At 38.2% G+C, this 20217-nt stretch overlaps 1 protein-coding gene across 1 annotated transcript in view; it reads left to right on the top strand.

Annotated features, from left to right (window-relative positions):
• Window positions 1–16187, top strand: part of LOC309806459 (putative ATP-dependent RNA helicase DDX60) — an 80686-nt gene extending 64499 nt beyond the window's left edge. Inside the window, exons 33-38 of the mRNA XM_082625311.1 lie at window positions 1552–1673; window positions 7269–7416; window positions 8950–9092; window positions 11440–11591; window positions 13321–13383; window positions 15245–16187. Coding sequence (XP_082481437.1) covers window positions 1552–1673; window positions 7269–7416; window positions 8950–9092; window positions 11440–11591; window positions 13321–13383; window positions 15245–15344 — 728 coding nt within the window. The 3' untranslated portion in view covers window positions 15345–16187. The remainder of the gene's footprint in view (window positions 1–1551; window positions 1674–7268; window positions 7417–8949; window positions 9093–11439; window positions 11592–13320; window positions 13384–15244) is intronic.
• Window positions 16188–20217: the final 4030 nt, after the last annotated feature.

Consider the following 20217-nt stretch of genomic DNA (forward strand, 5'->3'; position numbering starts at 1 on the left):
CAAGTTAATATTTAGATAATTTGGAGATACCAAATTAGATAAAATAAAGTTTTATATACCTACTAATATAGATTACCTAGGAGAAAGCCATATTTTGTGGCAACTATTTAAAAATAACAACTTCTTATTAACTTGAGAGATTCCTTGATTCCAGGATTCAGAAATATTAATATATGATTTTTTGATAAATATTTTTCTAATTAAATGTAATATATACTCATAGAAAAAGGGTATAGGAAACCATCATGTTAAAAAAATATTCACTGTTGGTATTTGTGAATATTTTCCTCCAATCATATTTTCTTTGAATATAATTCTATAGTGTATTTAAATAGCTGATATCATATTAGTTGTATGATCTAGAAACTTGTTTTCCCCCAGATTTGCTTTTGTCAAATTGTGTACATTTTTTGTGAATTCCACTTGTAAAGCCCATCTAATGTTTCATTTAATGCAGTTTTTATAAAAGCCTTTGATTTTTATAACTAAACCATAGATCTTTAAACTATGTCCCTAAAAGAAATGTTTCTGTCTTTGTGCTTAAGTTCATTGTAGTTCCTGATGCCTATTGATTTCCTTGCCTTTCACAGCATAACTTTGCTTTATCTTCCATCATTGACTGGCAGGAACACTCTGTTTTACACAATGTCAGTAGGCTCTGAATGTGCATTGTTCTGTGAAACAAGGATACTCAGGAAGTTCTGTCTCCCAAAAGCTCTGTAAGAGGAGAAATAATTTCAGGCAACAAGAAGTGCAGTTGTGTTATTGCTGTGTGCGTGTATGTAGGGAGGTGTGTGCAGTTATAAACATGGAGACAGAAGCTTTATGAGGCAGATAATATGGATGTTGCTATTTTGTACATGAAGAAACAGAGAAGTTAAACAAATTGCCATGGTCACAAAACCTAAATATTGTAAGTCTTGAGCCAAGATTCAAATATGAGCAAGTTATTAAAGGTGGCACTTTTTAACATGACCATGTAACAGTCACGTGCTGTGGAGGATGGGAGTGAGTCAGGTTGATGGGAAATATATATATATATAATTATTGGAGTATAGTTCCTTTACCATGTTGTGTTAGGGGTTGATAGTATATTAACATGAGTGGCAGGGAGGGGAGGGGAGGGGGATGGGGGGTCATTTGTGGGTTAGTTTTGGAAACCCTTACGTGCTTGGCTGAGGAGATTGGATTTTGTTTATGAGGCATTGAGATGCAATCAGAGGCTTTTTAGGAGGTGAGATCATGATCATTAAATGCTTAAGAAAACCAATCATAGACTAAAGAGGAAGGTCCCAGGTAAGGGGACAAGGATCTTTGGTTGGAGTTACAAGAGTCTGAAGTAGAGGGGGAGCAGCAAGAAGGAGAAAGAAGGCACAGGTGTAAAACTGCCAGCAGAGATAGTCATTCCCTAGTTGCTATACTTGTTACAAATTTCTAGTCTCCATGAAATAACATGCAATATAACATTCAATTTATATTGTTCAATTTAAACATTAAAAATGGGATTAATGCACTTTTTATGTTTATGACAAGATATTTTATTTTGTATAGGCTCAAAACAATTTTCTCAAGATGTTATGGAAAAGCTAGTGTTAGTATTGGCAAATCTGTTTGGAAGACAGTATCTTCCAGCAAAGTTCCAAGATACTACACTCAAGTTTTATCAATCCAAGGTAAAATTTATGATTCTGATAACATTAAATAATTAAGATAATTTAATAGGTCCTACCATAAATGATTCCACAGCAGTAGAATTTTATTAATATAGAGTTCATTTGTTTTATAGAAATAATTTGTTCTTCTGTAATCAGTGTTATATTTAATCTTTAATTCACATGTCTCCTCTATAAATCTATCAAAAGATTAAATGCCTTGAGGAAAAATGGGATAAAAAGTTTTGCTCATGTTTTCCATTGGATTGTATAAACGTGTAGCAATCAGTGGCTAAAGAAAAAAAATGTGCGTAATTATACATTAAATGAACTAATAGTTCCCATCATTGAATCTCTAGGTCTTTTAGCATCTTTTTTCCTTGCAGTAGGTCTATGGACAGGAAGTGTATGCTGTAAACTATAATGTTCTCACTGAAAAAATAGAATAGTCATCTAAGAATCATCCCTTGACACACAGACTGTTGTCCGATTTTATTTGCAATGACTTCTTTGATCATAATTCCCTGTCATTAAATCAGCATAAAATATTATTACTAATGTATTTCACTAGAATCTGAGAAAGTGGGAAGGGCTGGTTATACCAGATAACCTTGGTAAAAGGTGACAAAGAAGAACAAAAAGAGAAGAGTTCATCTATATTGTCTTACATCACAATGTTAAGTTACCATTCTTAGCCCTCACAGAATGTTCTCTAGACCAGTGAACACAATTTTAGTCATTGACTTTTCATCTTCATATCTTTTTCATCACATGTACATTCTTGGACTATTATTTGTTTTGGTTAAGTAAACTTATTTTTCTTATAAAAGACAAGTCAGTATCTCTATTCTTACACAGGTGGTTATGATAGAAAAAAGCACAATAAAAAAAGGTTTTGAGTGGAGGCCTCCTATTTCTCTCTCTTTTTTCCTTTAAAGATTATTGGAAATTTGAGCACTTCCAGGTGGGACATGCTAGGTGGCCATCACTCCTGTTGCAACAGAGAGCTGTGGAAGGGATGAGGATTATATTGGCTAAAATTATAAAATGGCAAGAACTTATCCAAGGTGTGATTGGACTCTCCAACCATGATTTTTCTCTCAAAGAACTTGTTGATTCTGGACGAGGTTGAAAGTTGTACTTAACATATCCAGAGAGCCTCTCCTATGAGATAAAAAAAAACAAAACAGGGCCTCCCTGGTGGCGCAGTGGTTGAGAGTCCGCCTGCCGATGCAGGGGATACGGGTTTGTGCCCCGGTCTGGGAGGATCCCATATGCCGCGGAGCGGCTGGGCCCGTGAGCCATGGCCGCTGGGCCTGCGCGTCCGGAGCCTGTGCTCCGCAACGGGAGAGGCCACAACAGTGAGAGGCCCGCATACCGCAAAAAGAAAAAAACAAAACAAAACAAAACAAAACAAAACAATAAAGCTTTTAGTGATTCCATGGGGCTGGAGTGACAGAATAGACACTTGAGAGAGTGTTAACTCAGGACATTCACTGGGTCATATCTGCATGAAACGTTGGGGTGTTACACCAAATTTCTTGCCGTCTTGTAGCATTTATTAAATAAAAACCCACTAGAGGGAAGAGTTTGAATTTATTCATAGGCTTATATTACCCTCAAGGCATTTTTAAAGCCATCTAGGGCTGGAAGGTGTAAATGTAGGTTATGAAGCTCTACAGGAATGAAGTGGATCTTTGGGAATCTTTTAGGGCTGAGAAGACTGAGACCCACCAGCCTCATACTCAAAACCCCAGAGGGCCTAGGAGCAGAGATGCACCAGATGTAGACTGAGACTTACTAAAACTGGAAAACAGTATCAATCCACTTCAATCTCTACTTAGACTGAGGTGATCACATCTTCACTCACTTGGCCAAACACAAAATTGGGGAGCTCACTCCAGTGGAAGATAACATTGTTTGAAGTCTATCAGGTTCTTTTACAAACACTTCTGGTGAAAGAAAAGAAAAAACCTAAAAAAGTGAGTAAGCAAGAACATATGACCAATTAGCAGGAATGAAAGAAGCAATAATAATCAACACGAAGATGATTCAGATATTGAAGTTAGAATATAAGGACTGCTCAAGAAAATGGGTGAAGAGATAGAACTCATGAAAGGATGGAGAATTTCACTAGATAATTACAAAATTGATGAAAGAATAGAGAATTTCACCAGGTAATTAACTGGACAGTCCAGAATTGAAAAATGTGATGTCTGATCAGAATATACATATCAGAAGTCAAAATCAGTGAGTTGACTGATAGCTCAATAAAAGGTATCTGAATTGTAGCACAGGGAGAAAAAAAAGAAAATAAAAGCAATAGCATATGAGAATGTAGATCACATTCAAAAAGTTTAATGTAATATAATGGCAATCCCAGAAGAAGAGGAGGGAGAAGAATGGCAGGAGGGTATTCAAAAATAATAGCTGGGAATTTTCCCGAGCTGATGAAAGACAGCACTCCATAGTTTCAAAAGATTAGTCAACTTCAAGAAGGATAAAGAAACATTAAAACTACTGAAAATCAAAAACAAAGAGAAAAACACAAATCAGCTAGAGCCGAAATAAACATTTCCTTGAAAAAAGCAATAATAAGATTGATAGCTGACTTTCTGACCAAAATAATGGAAGGCAGAAGAAAATGGGAATATAATTTTCACTCCACTCTGTTTATTTTTGTGCATGAATGTGTACAGATACTTAGCGTATGTTTTAAACATAAGTTAAAACGGTAAATATATTGTGATTGGTTTCATGACATATCAAGAGGATATGCATACCTTATTTTTAAAGTTTTTTTTTTAAATGAGAGCATCATACATACTAAAAAAAAAGTTTTTTGAGGTATAATTGATATATAAAAATTGCATACGTTTAATGTATACATGTTAATGCATTTGGACATATGCATACACCTGTGATATCATTGCCACAACAAAGGCACTAAACATATCCACCATGTCCAAAATTTTTCTTCTGGTTTTATTTATTTATTTATTTAGGAATACTTACCATGAGATTTATCCTCTTAATGTAGTTTAAAGTACACAGTACTGTATTGTTAACATAGGTACTATGTTGTAGAGAAGATCTACAGAAATTATTTAGCCTGCATAACAATAATTTATATTCAATGAAAAACAATTCCCCATTTCCACCTCCACCCAGCCCCTGACAATAGTCTCTGCTTTTATGAATATGACTATTTTAGGTCCCCCATGTAAGTGGAATCATGCAGTATTTGTCCTTCTTGTGAGGCTTATTTTACTTAACATAATGTCCTCTAGGTACATCCATGTTGATCTCCTTTTTAAAGAATGAATAATATTCCACAGCACACTTTCTTATCGATTCATCTTGTTGATACACACTTGGGTTGTCTGTATGTCTTGCCTGTTGTGAATAATGTTTCAGTGAACATGGATGTACAGGTATCTCTTCAACATCCTGATTGCAACCCTTTTGGATATATACCCAGATGTGGAATTGCTGGATCATATGATAGTTCTATTTTTAATATTTTAAAGAAAACTTTGTATGTTTTTCATAGTGGCTGCACCAATTTACATTCCCACCAACAGTGTATAGGGTTCGAATTTTTCTACATTTAAAATTTTTCTTCACCCCTTATAATCTTGTTTTTTTTGATGATAGCCATTCTAACAGGTATGAGGGGCTATCTCATTGTGGTTTTGATCTGCATTTCACTGATGATTAGTGATGCTGAGCAACTTTTAATATACACGATGGCAATTTGTATGCCTTCTTTGAAGAAATGTCTTTTCAAGTCCTTTGCCCGTTTTTCTTTTGCTTTTGTTTTTTGTGTTTTTGTTTGTTTGCTTTGCTATTGAGTTGTACTAGATTCTTACGTATTTTGGATATTACACCTTATCAGATGGTTGGTTTAGAAATATTTTCTCCCATTCCAGAAATGCCTTTTCACTCTGTTGATTATTTCTTTTGCTGTGCAGAAGGTTTTTAGTTTGATGTAGTCTCACTTGTTTATTTTCACTTGTGTTGCCTATACTTTTGATGTTACATTAAAAAATCATGGCCAAAGCCAATGTCGCTATATTTTCTTTTATTAATTTTACAGTTTTAGGTCTTACATTTAAGTCTTTAATCCGTTTTGAGTTTATTTTTATGTACCGCATATGGTAGGGGTCCAATTTCAATCTTTTACATGTATATATCATTTTGCCAATACCATTTTTGAAAAGACTATCCTTTCTCTATTGTGTGTTATTGGTACCTTTGTCAAATATATGCTGGTAATATATATGTGAAATTTGTTTCTGGACCAGAAACACCTTAATTGCCTTAAAATTGAACAAACTCGTTTCATTTCTAAATACACATAAGACAAAAAATAAATAAAATGGAAATTATCAAATATTTTAGTTAAATGATAATGAAGAATACATACAAATATAAGATGTGATTTATGCAATGGTTAGAGGGACATTTATAGCCTTTATAACCACAGGCTGAAGACAGGCTGAAAAAAAATCAAGTGATTTGACTTTTCAGCTTAAGGAGTTAGGAGAAAACAAAACAAAGCAAAATAAATAAAACAGAATATCTAACCTAAGGGAAATACAAGAAAAAGAATAATAAAATGAGAGCAGAAATAAAGTAAATTGAGAACAATTGTAAAAAAAGGGAAATCAGCAAGGCCTGAGTTGCTTCTTTGTTAAGATTTATAATAAAAGTGATGAATACACAGCAAGACTCATTGACAAAGAAGGGAGAGAAAGCACAAATTACAATTATCAGGAAAGAAAATGAGACATAATTACAGATTTTATGTAGTACATCAAATGGAAAAAACATTTGACTATTTGGACAAAATGGGCAAATTCCTAGAAAATGCAACTTTCTAAAACTAACCAAGGACTATATGAATAATTTCATATCTGATAACTATTAAAGAAATGTAACCATATTTTTTTAATTTCCCATTTAAAAAAACCCAGGTTCAGATGGCTTCAGTGGTGAACTTTTTTAAACATTTAAAGAATAACAGCAAATTTTCACAGACTCTTCTAGAGAATATAAAAAGAGGGAACAAAACTTAAACTTAATATCAAAACTTGACAGGGACATTATAAAAAATTAGAGATGCATCTCTTTTATGAAAATATAGATGGAAGAATAATTAACAAAATATTAGAAGAACGAATCCAGTGGTGTTTTAAAGACCCTCACAATTAAGTGAGGTTTATTCCGGGGACTTTATATTGTTGCTTGCTTTCCAAACATGTCACTAAATTCTTTGAAATATTCACAAGTCTAATGTCATTTGAGGGCATACTTCTATTTAAAAGAGTTTTGATTAAATAGCATGAAAACAAATTTTTAAGAGTAAAGGTATTGGTTTTTATAACACAAACAGGAATAAAAAATGAATTTCACCTGAGTTTCATAGATGAAAGAATGGAACAGTTACATTACTGAATAGATAGATAACTATAGAATTATATTACATTGTTCTTTGCAGTTCTTCTAAACTTTCAGTTTTCAAGGATGGTACATAGATCTCTCTGAAAAATATTTGGCCTCCAGTTTTTTCTTTTTGCTTTTTTTTTTTGGATGACCTCCTTGATGATTTAGGTGTTTCTGGAGGATCTCCCTGAGGACTTCAAGGCTGCTCTAAATGAGTATAACACAAACGTGACAAAGGACTTTGCCTCTTTCCTACTGATTGTTTCCAAACTGGCTGATATGAGACAAGAACATCAGCTCCCATTGTCAAAAATAGGTAAGTGTATCTTAGCTCCATTGTGGAACAGTTTAAAAAATAAATAATCTTGCCTAAGAATATTTCATCCCATAAAAAGAATAGAGCCCTGGAAAGATCAGTCTGCCTTAGAATAAGGGGGTCCTTTCTGCTCTCTCAAGGAAGAAGGTATGATTATTAGAATTACGTAAAGGACAGGGCTTCCCTGGTGGCGCAGTGGTTGTGAGTCCGCCTGCCGATGCAGGGGACACGGGTTCGTGCCCCGGTCCGGGAGGATCCCACATGCCGCGGAGCGGCTGGGCCCGTGAACCATGGCCGCTGGGCCTGCATGTCCAGAGCCTGTGCTCCGCAACGGGAGAGGCCACGACAGTGAGAGGCCCGTGTACCGCAAAAAAAAAAAAAAAAAAAAAAAAAGAAGAAGTAAAGGACAGTGGAGAATGACATTGAATAGAGTCATTTATAAACCATCTTGATTAAAGGTTGGATTTGGGACACGCCTGGAAAATGGAGTAAGGACACCTATGAGATGAGGAGAAACAAGAAGCGATTCTGTCACTTTTTCCTTGAGAGGAGCTGTGCATGGTGGTCATGAGCATAAACTGTCTGCATATGACCTGAGTCCAAGCTCTGGCTCTGCTACTTGTTAGCAGTGGGACTTCGAGCAGGGGACTCCATATTCCTGCCTCGATTTTCTCAACAGATAAATGAGGAGGATAACACTGTCCACCTAGGGTGAGCTTTAAATAGTTAAGCCAATGTCTGTAACTATCTCCAAACAGCACGTAGCACGTAGTCTACACTCCTAATCTTTGCTCTTACTTTTCATGAGCTATTGGATGGAAATCTTCCAGGAGAAACTAAACTGGAAACGGTGACAGGGATACAGGGAAAGGGGTGAGCTCTGGGTAGCCATTTCCTGGTTTCCTAACATCCTCAGCTGGAAGAAGTCAGGGAGGAGGACCGTGTAGCTTCCTGGACAGCGTGAAAGCAGGAAGCAGACAGTGGCAGTGGGTGTGGCGAGCATCCAGAGGAGGAAGAAAAGGAGCGGGAAGGTTCGGCCTCAGTCACAGATGAGAGCCCACTCTGAACGCGCCCTCTGGCGCTTTACAAAGGGAGGAATGGAAAACACACTGCTTCTCATATGCCATTTCCAAACCTGCGGATGGTGGCTGCTTGAATCAATCAGCCTGTCTAGAAGGATTCTGCAGCCAAGTCTGAGTTCGGTGGGAAAAAGGACCAAGGTAATAACAACAATTCTGGGCTAAAAGAGGATACAATTTAAATTTAGTCTTTTATGACCTGTTGATCCGAGCAACTAAAATATACAAACTCTTACGCTGTTGGTAATAGTGTTAATAACTAACATGTATTGAATGCGTTCTACGCCAGGATGTGCTGCTACTGCAGGTGATCTGTCTCATTCAGTCTTCATTACAGTGTTGGTCCTTGAAAGTTGAATGGCTCCCCTTTGCCGCCTGGTCTAGAGCAGGTGTGTAAAGCTTGGCAATCTGGCTTAATCTTCAAAGCTGATTTGTGCCAACCTCTTATGGCCAGATTTCTCAGGTAAAGAGTGTGAAGACTCGCAACTTGTGTCTCACTTGATGAGCTGCAAGGAAGGAAGAATAGCCATTTCTCCGTTTGCCTGTCTCTCTGGGAACTCTGATGGCAATTTGCTTCATCTAGAAACTTCAGACCATGTAAGTGGAAAACGAGGCTTATAAATAAAACGTCTTTAAGAAAGAATTGGATTTATACTTCTAGGCAGCTTAGCAAGGACTTCAACTTCCCCAAATTGAAAAGCATTTCACACGTATCAACAGAAATATCCAGGAAAAGGTGCTCTTGAGGCCAGCTTCTCACCCTGGCCTGAGGAACCCTGTTCCATTATACAGAAATCCCCACCACTTTTCTGGAGATTGACAGAGGTTTCCTGTGAAAAGAGCACATAAGACTATCTTCAGGGGGCCTCCCTGGTGGCGCAGTGGTTGGGAGTCCGCCTGCCGATGCAGGGGATACGGGTTCGTGCCCCGGTCTGGGAGGATCCCATATGCCGCGGAGCGGCTGGGCCCGTGAGCCATGGCCGCTGGGCCTGCGCGTCCGGAGCCTGTGCTCCGCAACGGGAGAGGCCACAACAGTGAGAGGCCCGCATACCGCAAAAAAAAAAAAAAAAGAAAAAAAAAAAAGACTATCTTCAGGCTTTCCCAGTATTGCTGTAGACGCTGTAAATCCCATATATTCTGGATCAGTGACGTCAAAAATGAAGTATAAAGAACTAGATACATTTCAAATATGCTGGATAACCCATTTGAATGTTGGAATAAACCTGTGGAAATTTAAGTGTAGTTGATTTACAATGTGTTAATTTCTTGTGTACAACAAAGTGATTCAGGTATATATATATGCACACACACACACACATATATATATGCTTTTTCATATTCTTTTCCATTATGGTTTCTCACAGAATACTGAATATAGTTCCCTGTGCCATACAGTAGGACTTTGTTGTTTATCCATTCTATATATACTAGTTTGCATCTGCTAATCCCAAACTCCCAAACCATCCCTCCTCTACCCCGTCCTCCCCTTTGGCAACAAGTCTGTTCTCTATGACTGTGTGTTTCTGTTTCATAGAGAGGTTCATTTGTGTCATATTTTAGATTCCACATGTAAGTGATATCATCTGGTATTTGTCTTTCTCTTTCTGACTTTGCTTAACATGATAATCTCTAGGTCCATCTGGGTAGCTGCAAATTACATTATTTTATTCTTTTTTATGGCTGAGTAGTATTCCATTGTATATATGTACCACATTTGCTTTATCCATTCATCTGTTGATGGATATTTAGGTTGCTTCCATGCCTTCGCTATTGTAAATAGTGCTGCTGTGAACACTGGGGTACATGTATCTTTTCCAATCATGGTTTTTGTCTTTTCTGGATATATGCCCAGGAGTGGGATCAGTGGATCATATGGTACCTCTATTTTTAGTTTTTTGAGAAACCTCCACAGTTTTCAGAGAATTTTGAAAAACTGTATAGACCCTTGTGCATTTTAAATAGACACATATATTTTTATCATATATTTAAATAGTTTCTAATGATACAGATTACATTTTTAGATAAATGTTGATATGTTAAAATAGAACCATTGCATCATCCTTTTAAATGTATAAAATGGAATATAAATACTAAAGTGTTTTAACACCCATAACTGTCAAAAACAGTCAAGAATAAAATTTTTAATGATTTAAATTTTGATATAGTTCTTTTCCTCTTGTGTTTAGATTCTGCATTCCCCCACGTAATTTTACCTTACTTATCCACCAATTCCCCTTGATTGCAAATCTTCCAGATTTTCGGGGTCAAAACAATTTTCTGGATCATAACAGAATAAGAATATTCTAAGGACTTTTAATAATAGTAACTTTCTGAGCTACTCCCCAGTCATTTTAGAAAGTAGCTGTACCAGTGTGCACTCTCACTGGCCCTGCACTAGAGTTCCTGTTGACCCCATAGAGTTTTCAGAAAATGAGCAGACATGGAAAACTACTGATGTGCTTTCTTCCTTTTCTTATTTTCCTTTTCCTTTCCCCTCCATCTTCCTCCCTTTCCCTTTTGTTCCAGTAATTGGGATCCAAAGATTGTCAGAGTTCCTCAGTTTAAGCCTTCTTTCCAGACATGCAAGGCACCAGCTCCCTGACACTCTGTGTACAAAGGTATTTCCTGCACCAATTAGGATACTGATAAAATTTTAAATTAGCTTTTCTTTCCTAGCGAGTCTTGCTATATTCTAGTGGCCAGGTAGCTAACATTTTTATTGTACGTTGTGAGGCAGTGATGTTCATCGGTGGAGCCAAGCCATCCTACTGTCCTACTTTGGACAGCACTACCTCAGTGTGTATGAGGGACACCCTCTTCCTTCACTGTGAAGAGTGTGCCTTAAACATGTTGATTCTAGGAAGGAACTATGAAGCACAATGTAAGAAATCATAAACTTTCTTTACACATAAATAATAAGTTAAGGAGAGCTCTATTTCTTCAGGTCACTCTGCGCACCATTGGCATTGATAGCACTCGGGCTCCTGTGCTGAGGCCACAGGGATTTGATCACCAAGGAAGAAGAATGCAGCTCAATGCTTATGCACTCGATTTCTATAAACACGGTTCCTTGACAGGATTGGTCCAGGACAACAGGTGTGTTTTATCTGTCTCCGTCTCCATCTCCCTCCCCAGCCATCCCCAGCCATCCCCGTCATCCCCAGCATCCACATCATCCCCAGCATCCCCGTCATCCCCAGCATCTCCGTCATCCCCAGCATCCTCGTCGTCCCCAGCATCCTCGTCATCCCCAGCATTCTTGTCATCCCCATCATCCTCAGCATCCCCGTCATCCCCAGCATCCCTGTCATCCTCAGCATCCCCGTCATCCCCAGCATCTCCGTCATCCCCGTCATCCCCAGCATCCTCGTCATCCCTGTCATCCCCAGCATCTCCATCATCCCCGTCATCCCCAGCATCCCCGTCCCCAGCATCCCCGTCATCCCCAGCATCCACATCATCCCCAGCATCCCCGTCATCCCCAGCATCTCCGTCATCCCCAGCATCCTCGTCATCCCCAGCATCTCCGTCATCCCCAGCATTCTTGTCATGCCCATCATCCTCAGCATCCCCGTCGTCCCCAGCATCCCCATCATCCCCAGCATCCCCGTCATCCCCAGCATCCCCGTCATTCCCAGCATCTCCGTCATCCCCATCGTCCCCAGCATCCCTGTCATCCCCATCATCCCCAGCATCCCCGTCATCCCCAGCATCCCCGTCATCCTCAGCATCCCCGTCATCCCCAGCATCCCCATCTCTACCTCTACCTCTCTCTATCCTTTTCACCTCTACCTCTCTCTGTCATTTCCACCTCTGCCTCTACCTCCAGTTCTATTTCTATATCCATCTTCATCTGCATCTTTACATCTAATAAATGAATGTAATGAATATTAGGCAAACACCTTCTTATAATTTCAAGTATAGGTTAATCATGCTAAATGTACTGAAATTTTTTCTTACAGACTAAGGGCAAGAGAAAATACATTTGGTGGTATTGTTATTCGTGTTTGACCAGCAAAATCTTGAGACTTAGGCTGACTTAGTGTAAAGATTTACACTACAGTTATCAATATTTGCACATGTTCACAGATATGTTTTTTATTTAGTACTATTTATTATTATATATTTAAAAAATGGATAACAATAACAAATAATGCCATGCTCTGCATTGTCTGAGAGAAGTATATGAAAAGAATATAATTCACACATCTGAGGACTGAGACTATGACAGTTGTTTTAACTCTTTGGCAGGGAAACCATTTTCAAAACAGTGTGCAGGGATTTACTGGGAATGGAGAAATTGGCCCAGTCACTGAGCACATGGACGTGTGTGTGGGTGTGTTGGGGGAGGGGAATTCTGTCACACCATCGGGAATTCAGTGTGCATTTTAAATACCTTTTGAACAATCTTTAGTGAATTCAAGTATTTAAAACTTCTGACCCTCTTGAGAAACACATCATTTTTGACAGTAGGACTCATTATTGTGAATAAAGTAGTTGTGACACCAGTGAGTAATTCACTTGGTTCTTCTCTTTGACTCTCTGGCCCCATCCACGCTCCTGATCTTGACTTTCCGACTTGGGTTTCTCCTAGAAGGTCAGCCTCCCATGTTCATTGCGTATCTCTGGTTGTGAACTTGTGACTGGAGTTCATAATTGTCATTCTCACAGATTAAATCATCTGGGAGTCTGTGGCAGAAATGATTTTAGTAAATACATCCTGACAGACAAAAGTAATACATTAATGACCAATCCAACATTTCAATATGAAATAAATTCTTTAATGTCTTTATACCATTAATTTTCAAAATGTTGTTTTGTTTAGGATGAATGAAGGAGCTGCTTATCAGTTGTTGAAAGATTTTTGCCTCACCATTCAATCTATCAGGTATGATATACATTTTAAATATTGATTTCAGATTTTCTAATAATTTAATGGTAATTTGAAAACTGTTGAGCTCATACTTAAAGGTGCCCCTGAGCCTCTTAGGTGCCAAGCATTTCAGCTCCCCAGAGACTTTGTAGACCTTCTCCTCAACTCTCTGTTGCATTGTTTCTATAATAGAACTAATTCCAAAATCCATGAACTTTCACCTAGACCAGAGCCTCAGCCCAGGCACTTTAGACCAACAGGCAGCAGTATCCCAAAGCTTCAAGAATCCCTAGACCCTCACGTTCTCAGTTTCCACAACCAAGTTTTCCATTTTAGTTAATGATACGTAAAAACATAGGCGCAAGGATGAGATCTGAGGACTGAGAACAAAAACAAGTGAGTTAGATGGTATGTGTCACATTATATCTCTTGAATATTGTTCAGGAGGAAATGTCCAAGAGTCACAATTGTGAGTCTGTAACTAGGAGGAAATTCAGTATTGTGGGTACAGAGCTGGTCATTCTTTGCAGTAGGTCAATGAAGACACCAGGGAAAAACTGGACCTCTAGTGGAATCAAGGCAGGTACAGGTTACAAAAGGCTGATGAAAGGTCAGGTCCTGACTGTTCCAAGTCCTTGATGAGCCCAGCTGCACTGTCCATCCTTGGATTTCCTCTCTCCATTCTCGTCACCTGGGTATCAGTTCCTTATTGCTGCTGTAACAAATGACCACAAACATAGTGTTTAAACCAACACAACTTTAGTGTCTTACAGTTCTGGAGGTCAGAGGTCCAAAATGGGTCTCACTGGGCTGAAATCAAGGTGTTGTCAGGCTGCATTCCTTTCTGGAGCCTCTGGGACAATCTGTTTGATTGTCTTTTCCAGCTTCTAGATGCTTTGATTTGGCCCCTTCTGTCTTCAAAGCCAGCATTGGGGGGCAGATTCTTATATCAGGTCACTCTGACATTCACTCTCTCCTGCCCCCTGTCTTCTACTTAGAATGACCTTTGTGACAACAGTGGGCCACCCAGATAATCCAGGTTAATTTCCCCACCTCAAGGTCAGCCAATTAGCAACTTCAATTCCATTTACAGCCTTAATTCTCCTTTGCCATGTAACCTAAGGATTTATAAATTTCTAGGGATTAGGACATGGATATCTTTGTGGGCCATTATTTTGTTTATCATACCATGTTTTCTTAATTTTCTCATACATCTAGGTAAACAGAGGATTGCTTTGCTTTTTGTAGAGGTAGTTGCCTGTGGGTTTAAGTACATACTGAAAAAAAAAACCCCACAAAATGACTCCATAAAAAAAAATGTGGGGAAAAAGAAGGGGATTTGTGTTGCTATTATTGAAGGGAGGAGGGATCTGGTTACATGGGACTTGGTGGCCATTAAAATCCTCTTGGGGGCTTCCCTGGTGGCGCAGTGGTTGAGAGTCCCCCTGCCGATGCAGGGGACACGGGTTTGTGCCCCGGTCCGGGAAGATCCCACATGCCGCGGAGCAGCTGGGCCTGTGAGCCATGGCCGCTGAGCCTGCGCGTCCGGAGCCTGTGCTCCGCAACGGGAGAGGCCACAACAGTGAGAGGCCCGCGTACTGCAAAAAAAAAAAAAAAAAAAAAAATCCTCTTGGTAAAATACAGGGAGAGGAGCTGCATGGTGATTGTCTTGATTGATTGATTCATTGACAAGGTGTTTTTTTGTTTTTTGTTTTTGAGATAAATATGTTCCTTATGATTCTTTTCCTCATTTTGCTCACATTTCATCATCTAGTGGGATTTACTTAGCTCTACCTCCCTGGGGAAAGCCCTTCTTATGATACTGACGCTCATTAGAATGGGTGAGTTTTATGTGTATCTGTATTTCCATTTACAGTGTTTCTTTGCGTGAACTATGTGAAAATGAAGAGGACAACGTGGTCTTAGCATTTGAACAACTGAGTCAAACCTTTTTTGAAAAATTTAAGAACATTTGAAAATGAAGTCTATCCAAACTAATTAAAAGATTGCCTTGGGCATTTTTAAAGTCATATTTTATGATTCTCATGCTTTTTGTTGGGAATACATAGATGATGAAGTAGAAAGGGAAGCAGTTTGGAGTCAGGGTTCTGATCAAACTTGCCCTGCTCTCCTGTGAGCATCCTTGGATGAATCACTTAGTATCTCTAAACCTTGGCTTCTTTGTATCGTTTAGTAACAATGGTTATGTCTCAGCTACTTTGTAGATTGATTGAGAAATGCAAGGATTTTGTATGAGATTGAAGAACAATGTTTGCTCTGTGAGGCCTAAACAAATATTACATTCTCAACAATTTTCTCCTCAATGTTATAATTTGTAAAAAGTCTATTAAGGCTAGAATAAATGATTACAGTATCCTGACATTGAAATATATTCTCTCTATTTAATTTAAATGTGATTCCATGACTTAGATATGGCTGTTGGAAGAGTACCTTTTAGTGAACTTAAACTACTTTTTATAAGACATGATGGGAGTTTGGTATAAATTCCATGGTGCTTTAAATAAAACATACCTGGGGCTTCCCTGGTGGCGCAGTGGTTGAGAGTCCGCCTGCCAATGCAGGGTACGTGGGTTCGTGCCCTGGTCTGGGAAGATACCACATGCCGCGAAGCGGCTGGGCCCGTGAGCCGTGGCCGCTGAGCCTGCGCGTCTGGAGCCTGTGCTCCGCAACGGGAGAGGCCACAGCAGTGAGAGGCCCACATACCGCAAAAAAAAAAAAAAAAAACAAAAAAAAACTGATGATTTGGCTTGATTTTAATTCTACATAAGAAACTGAAAACCACAAACAAATAAAATGGGTTTAATCTATTTACCGTTGGTCTCTTTGTGTTAAATTCACATGTCTTTCCATCCTCTTGCATACACATTTGCATTTTATAGAACATAGTTCATATATGGTCACTTTCCTGCCCCAGCCTCACCTCAGTTTATCATTCTAGAACCTATTTTAGACCCTAAACTTGAACAGAGCATTTTTTTCCTCAGGGCAAGGTTTGCTCTCTCCTACTATCAAGATGTCTTACTGAAAGATGATCCCTTGTATGGCATTATTTATACACAGATTACATCGGCTTAGAAAACCCCTGTGGTTCATTTTGTCTGGAGATAGAAGAATACTCTTTTCCCTGGAACTGACCCATCCTTGCATGTGCCGTGTTAGGGGTCCCTCCTTTCTTTGGTGAAACTGATTTTCATTATTTTAAAACACGCACTACAACAATTTCTGAATAACCAGACATTTAGAAACCAAAGCAGTGTTTTTACTGCCCCTTAATCTCTACCAAACAGAATCCAACAACACATTAAAAGGATCACACACCATGATTGAGTGGGATTTATCCCAGGAATACAAGGGTTCTTCAATATATGCAAATCAATCAGTGTGATACACCATATTAACAAATTAAGGAATAAAAACCATATGATCATCTCAATAGATGCAAAAAGAACTTTTGACAAAATACAACACCCATTTATTATGAAAACTCTCCAGAAAATGGGCATAGAGGGAACCTACCTCAACATAATAAAGGCCAGATGTGACAAACCCACAGCAAACATCATTCTCAATGGTGAAAAACTGAAAGCATTTCCAGTAAGATCAGGAACAAGACAAGGCTGCCCACTCATGCCACTCTTAATTCAATATAGTTTTGCAAGTTCTAGCCACGGCGATCAGAGAAGAAAAAGAAATAAAAGGAATACAAATTGGAAAAGAAGAAGTAAAACTGCCACTGTTTGCAGATGACATGATACTATACATAGAAAATCGTAAAGATGCCACCAGAAAACTACTAGAACTAATCAATGAATTTGATAAGCTTGCAGGATACAAAATTGATGCACAGAAATCTCTGGCATTCCTATACAGTAACAATGAAAATTCAGAACGAGAAATTATGGAAACAATCCCACCTACCACCATAACAAAAAGAATAAAATAACTAGGAATAAACCTACCTAAGGAGGCAAAAGACTTGTACTCAGGAAACTATAAAATGCTGATGAAAGAAATCAAAGATGACATAAACAGATGGAGAAATATACCATGTTCTTGGTTTGGAAGAATCAATATTGTGAAAAATGACTGTACTACCCAAAGCAATCTACAGATTCAGTGCAATCCCTATCAAACTACCAATGGCATTCTTCACAGAATTAGAGCAAAAAATTTTACAATTTATATGGAAACACGAAAGACCCTGAATACCCAAAGCAATCTTGAGAAAGAAAAACGGAGCTGGAGGAATCAGGCTCCCCACCTTCAAACTGTACTACAAAGCTACAATAATGAAGACAGTATGGTATTGACACAAAAACAAATATAAATCAATGGTATGAGGTAGAAAGCCCAGAGATAAACCCACACACCTGTGGTCACCTAATTTATGACAAAGAAGGCAAAAACACACAATGGAGAAAAGACAGCCTCTTCAATAAATGGTGCTGGGAAAATTGGACAGCTACATGTAAAAGAATGAAATTATAACACTACCTAACACCATACACAAAAAATAAACTCAAAGTGGATTAAAGACCTAATACTGGATACTCTAAAACTCTTAGAGGAAAACCCACTTTGACATAAACCACAGCAAGATCTTTTTTGACCCACCTCCTAGAATAATGAAAATAAAAACAAAAATAAACAAATGGGACCAAATTAAACTTAAAAGCTTTTGCACAGCAAAGGAAACCATAAACAAGACAAAAAGACAATCCTCAGAATGGGAGAAAATATTTGCAAATGAAGCATCAGACAAAGGGTTAATCTCCAAAATATACAAACAGCTCATGGAGCTCAATATCAAATAAAAACAACCCAATTGAAAAATAGGCAAAGGACCTAAATAGACATTTCTCCAAAGAAGACATACAGTTTTCCAAGAGGCACATGAAAAGATGCTCAACATCACTAATTAGAGAAATGCAAATCAAAACTACAATGAGGTATCACCTCACACTCGTCAGAATGGCCATCGTCACAAAAATCTACAAACAATAGATGCTGCGCAAGGTCTGGAGAAAAGGGAACCCTATTATACTGTTGGTGGGAATGTAAATTGATGCAGCCACTATGGAGAACAGTATGGAGGTTCCTTAAAAAACTAAAAATAGAACTACCATATGACCCAGCAATCCCACTACTGGGCATATATCATGAGAAAATCATAATTCTAAAAGACATATGCACATTGTAAGTGTTCATTGCAGCACTACTTAAAATAGCCAGCATATGGAAACAACCTAAATGTCCAACAATAGATGAATGGGTGAAGAAGATGTGGTACATATATACAATGGAATATTACTCAGCCATAAAAAGGAACGAAATTGGGTCATTTGCAGAGACGTGGATGGATCTAGAGACTGTCATACAGAGTGAAGTAAGCCAGAAAGAGAAAAACAAATATTGTATATTAGTGCATATATGTGGAACCTAGAAAAATGGTGCAGCTGAACCTATTTATAGGGCAGGAATAGAGACGTAGATGTAGAGAATGGACATGTGGACACGGAGGTAAGGGGAGGGTGGGATGAATTGGGAGATTAGGTTTGACATAAATACACTACCATGTGTAAAATAGGTAGCCAGTGGGAACCTGCAGTATAGCACAGGGAGCTCAGCTCAGTTCTCTTATGACATAGATGGGTGGGATGGGTAAGGATGGGAGTGAGGTCCAAGAGGGAGGGGATATAGGTATACATATAGCTGATTCACTTCATTGTACAGCAGAAACTAACACAACACTGTAAAGCAATTATATTCCAATAAAAAAGCAAAACAAAACTAAAACACAATGGTACACAGTATTACTATATTGTCACATGGGTTTCCACCCCTTATTTGTAGTTTTGTAAGTCTGATGGAGACATGAAGATTTTTTCCATATGACTGAGCCAATCTGACTTCCTAATTTTTAGGAGGAGAATAAAATTATTTCTTATAACGTGGTATTCTCTTGCAAGAAGGAGTTACACCTAACCTCTTCCAGGTGGGTCTAATGGGCAGCTTCCTTTTTGATTTTTAGCAACAACTTTAAAGAGTAGCTTGGAACAACTTATGAAGAATGAATTTACATAGGAACTCCGAAAACAAAATGATTTATGTTCCATTTGTTGTATCGATGTGAAATTTTTCTGAGAAACATGTATAAAGACCTTGATGAGATTGCTGGAAAATCATCATTCCCACCATAATTTATTCCCATCTTTTTCCCAAGAGAGGGAAAATCATATTTGCAATGGGCCTATAAAGGGTTTTCTGGAAGAGCCATTTATCAAAAATTTTTATTTTGAGAAAATTGTAGATGTTTATGGTATTATAAGAAATAATAAACCTATGCACGTATGGTCAACTCATTTACAACAGAGGAGGCAAGAATATGCAATATGAAAGGACAGTCTCTTCAATAAATGGTGCTTGGAAAACTGGACCACTATCCTGCACTACATATAAAAGTTAAAATGGATTAAAGACTTGAACATAAATCCTGAAACCATAAAACTCCTTGAAGAAAACATTGGGGTAAGCTCCTTGACATAGGTTTTGGTAATGATATGTTGAATCTGACATTAAAAGCAAAAGCAACAAAAGTAAAATCAACAAGTGGGATTATGTCAAACTAAAAAGCTTCTGCACAGCAAAGGCAGCCATCAAGAAAATGAAAAGGCAACTTACTGAATGGGAGTAAATATTTGCAGATCATATATCTGATAAGAGGTTAATATCAAAAATATGTAAAGAACTCACAAAACCCCCCAAGTACTTGATTGAAAAATGGGCAGAGGGTCTGAATAGCCATTTTCGCAAAGAAGACATACAAAC

This window comes from Mesoplodon mirus (genome assembly GCF_964341445.2).
Source record: "Mesoplodon mirus genome assembly, chromosome: 1".
Lineage (NCBI taxonomy): Eukaryota > Metazoa > Chordata > Mammalia > Artiodactyla > Ziphiidae > Mesoplodon > Mesoplodon mirus.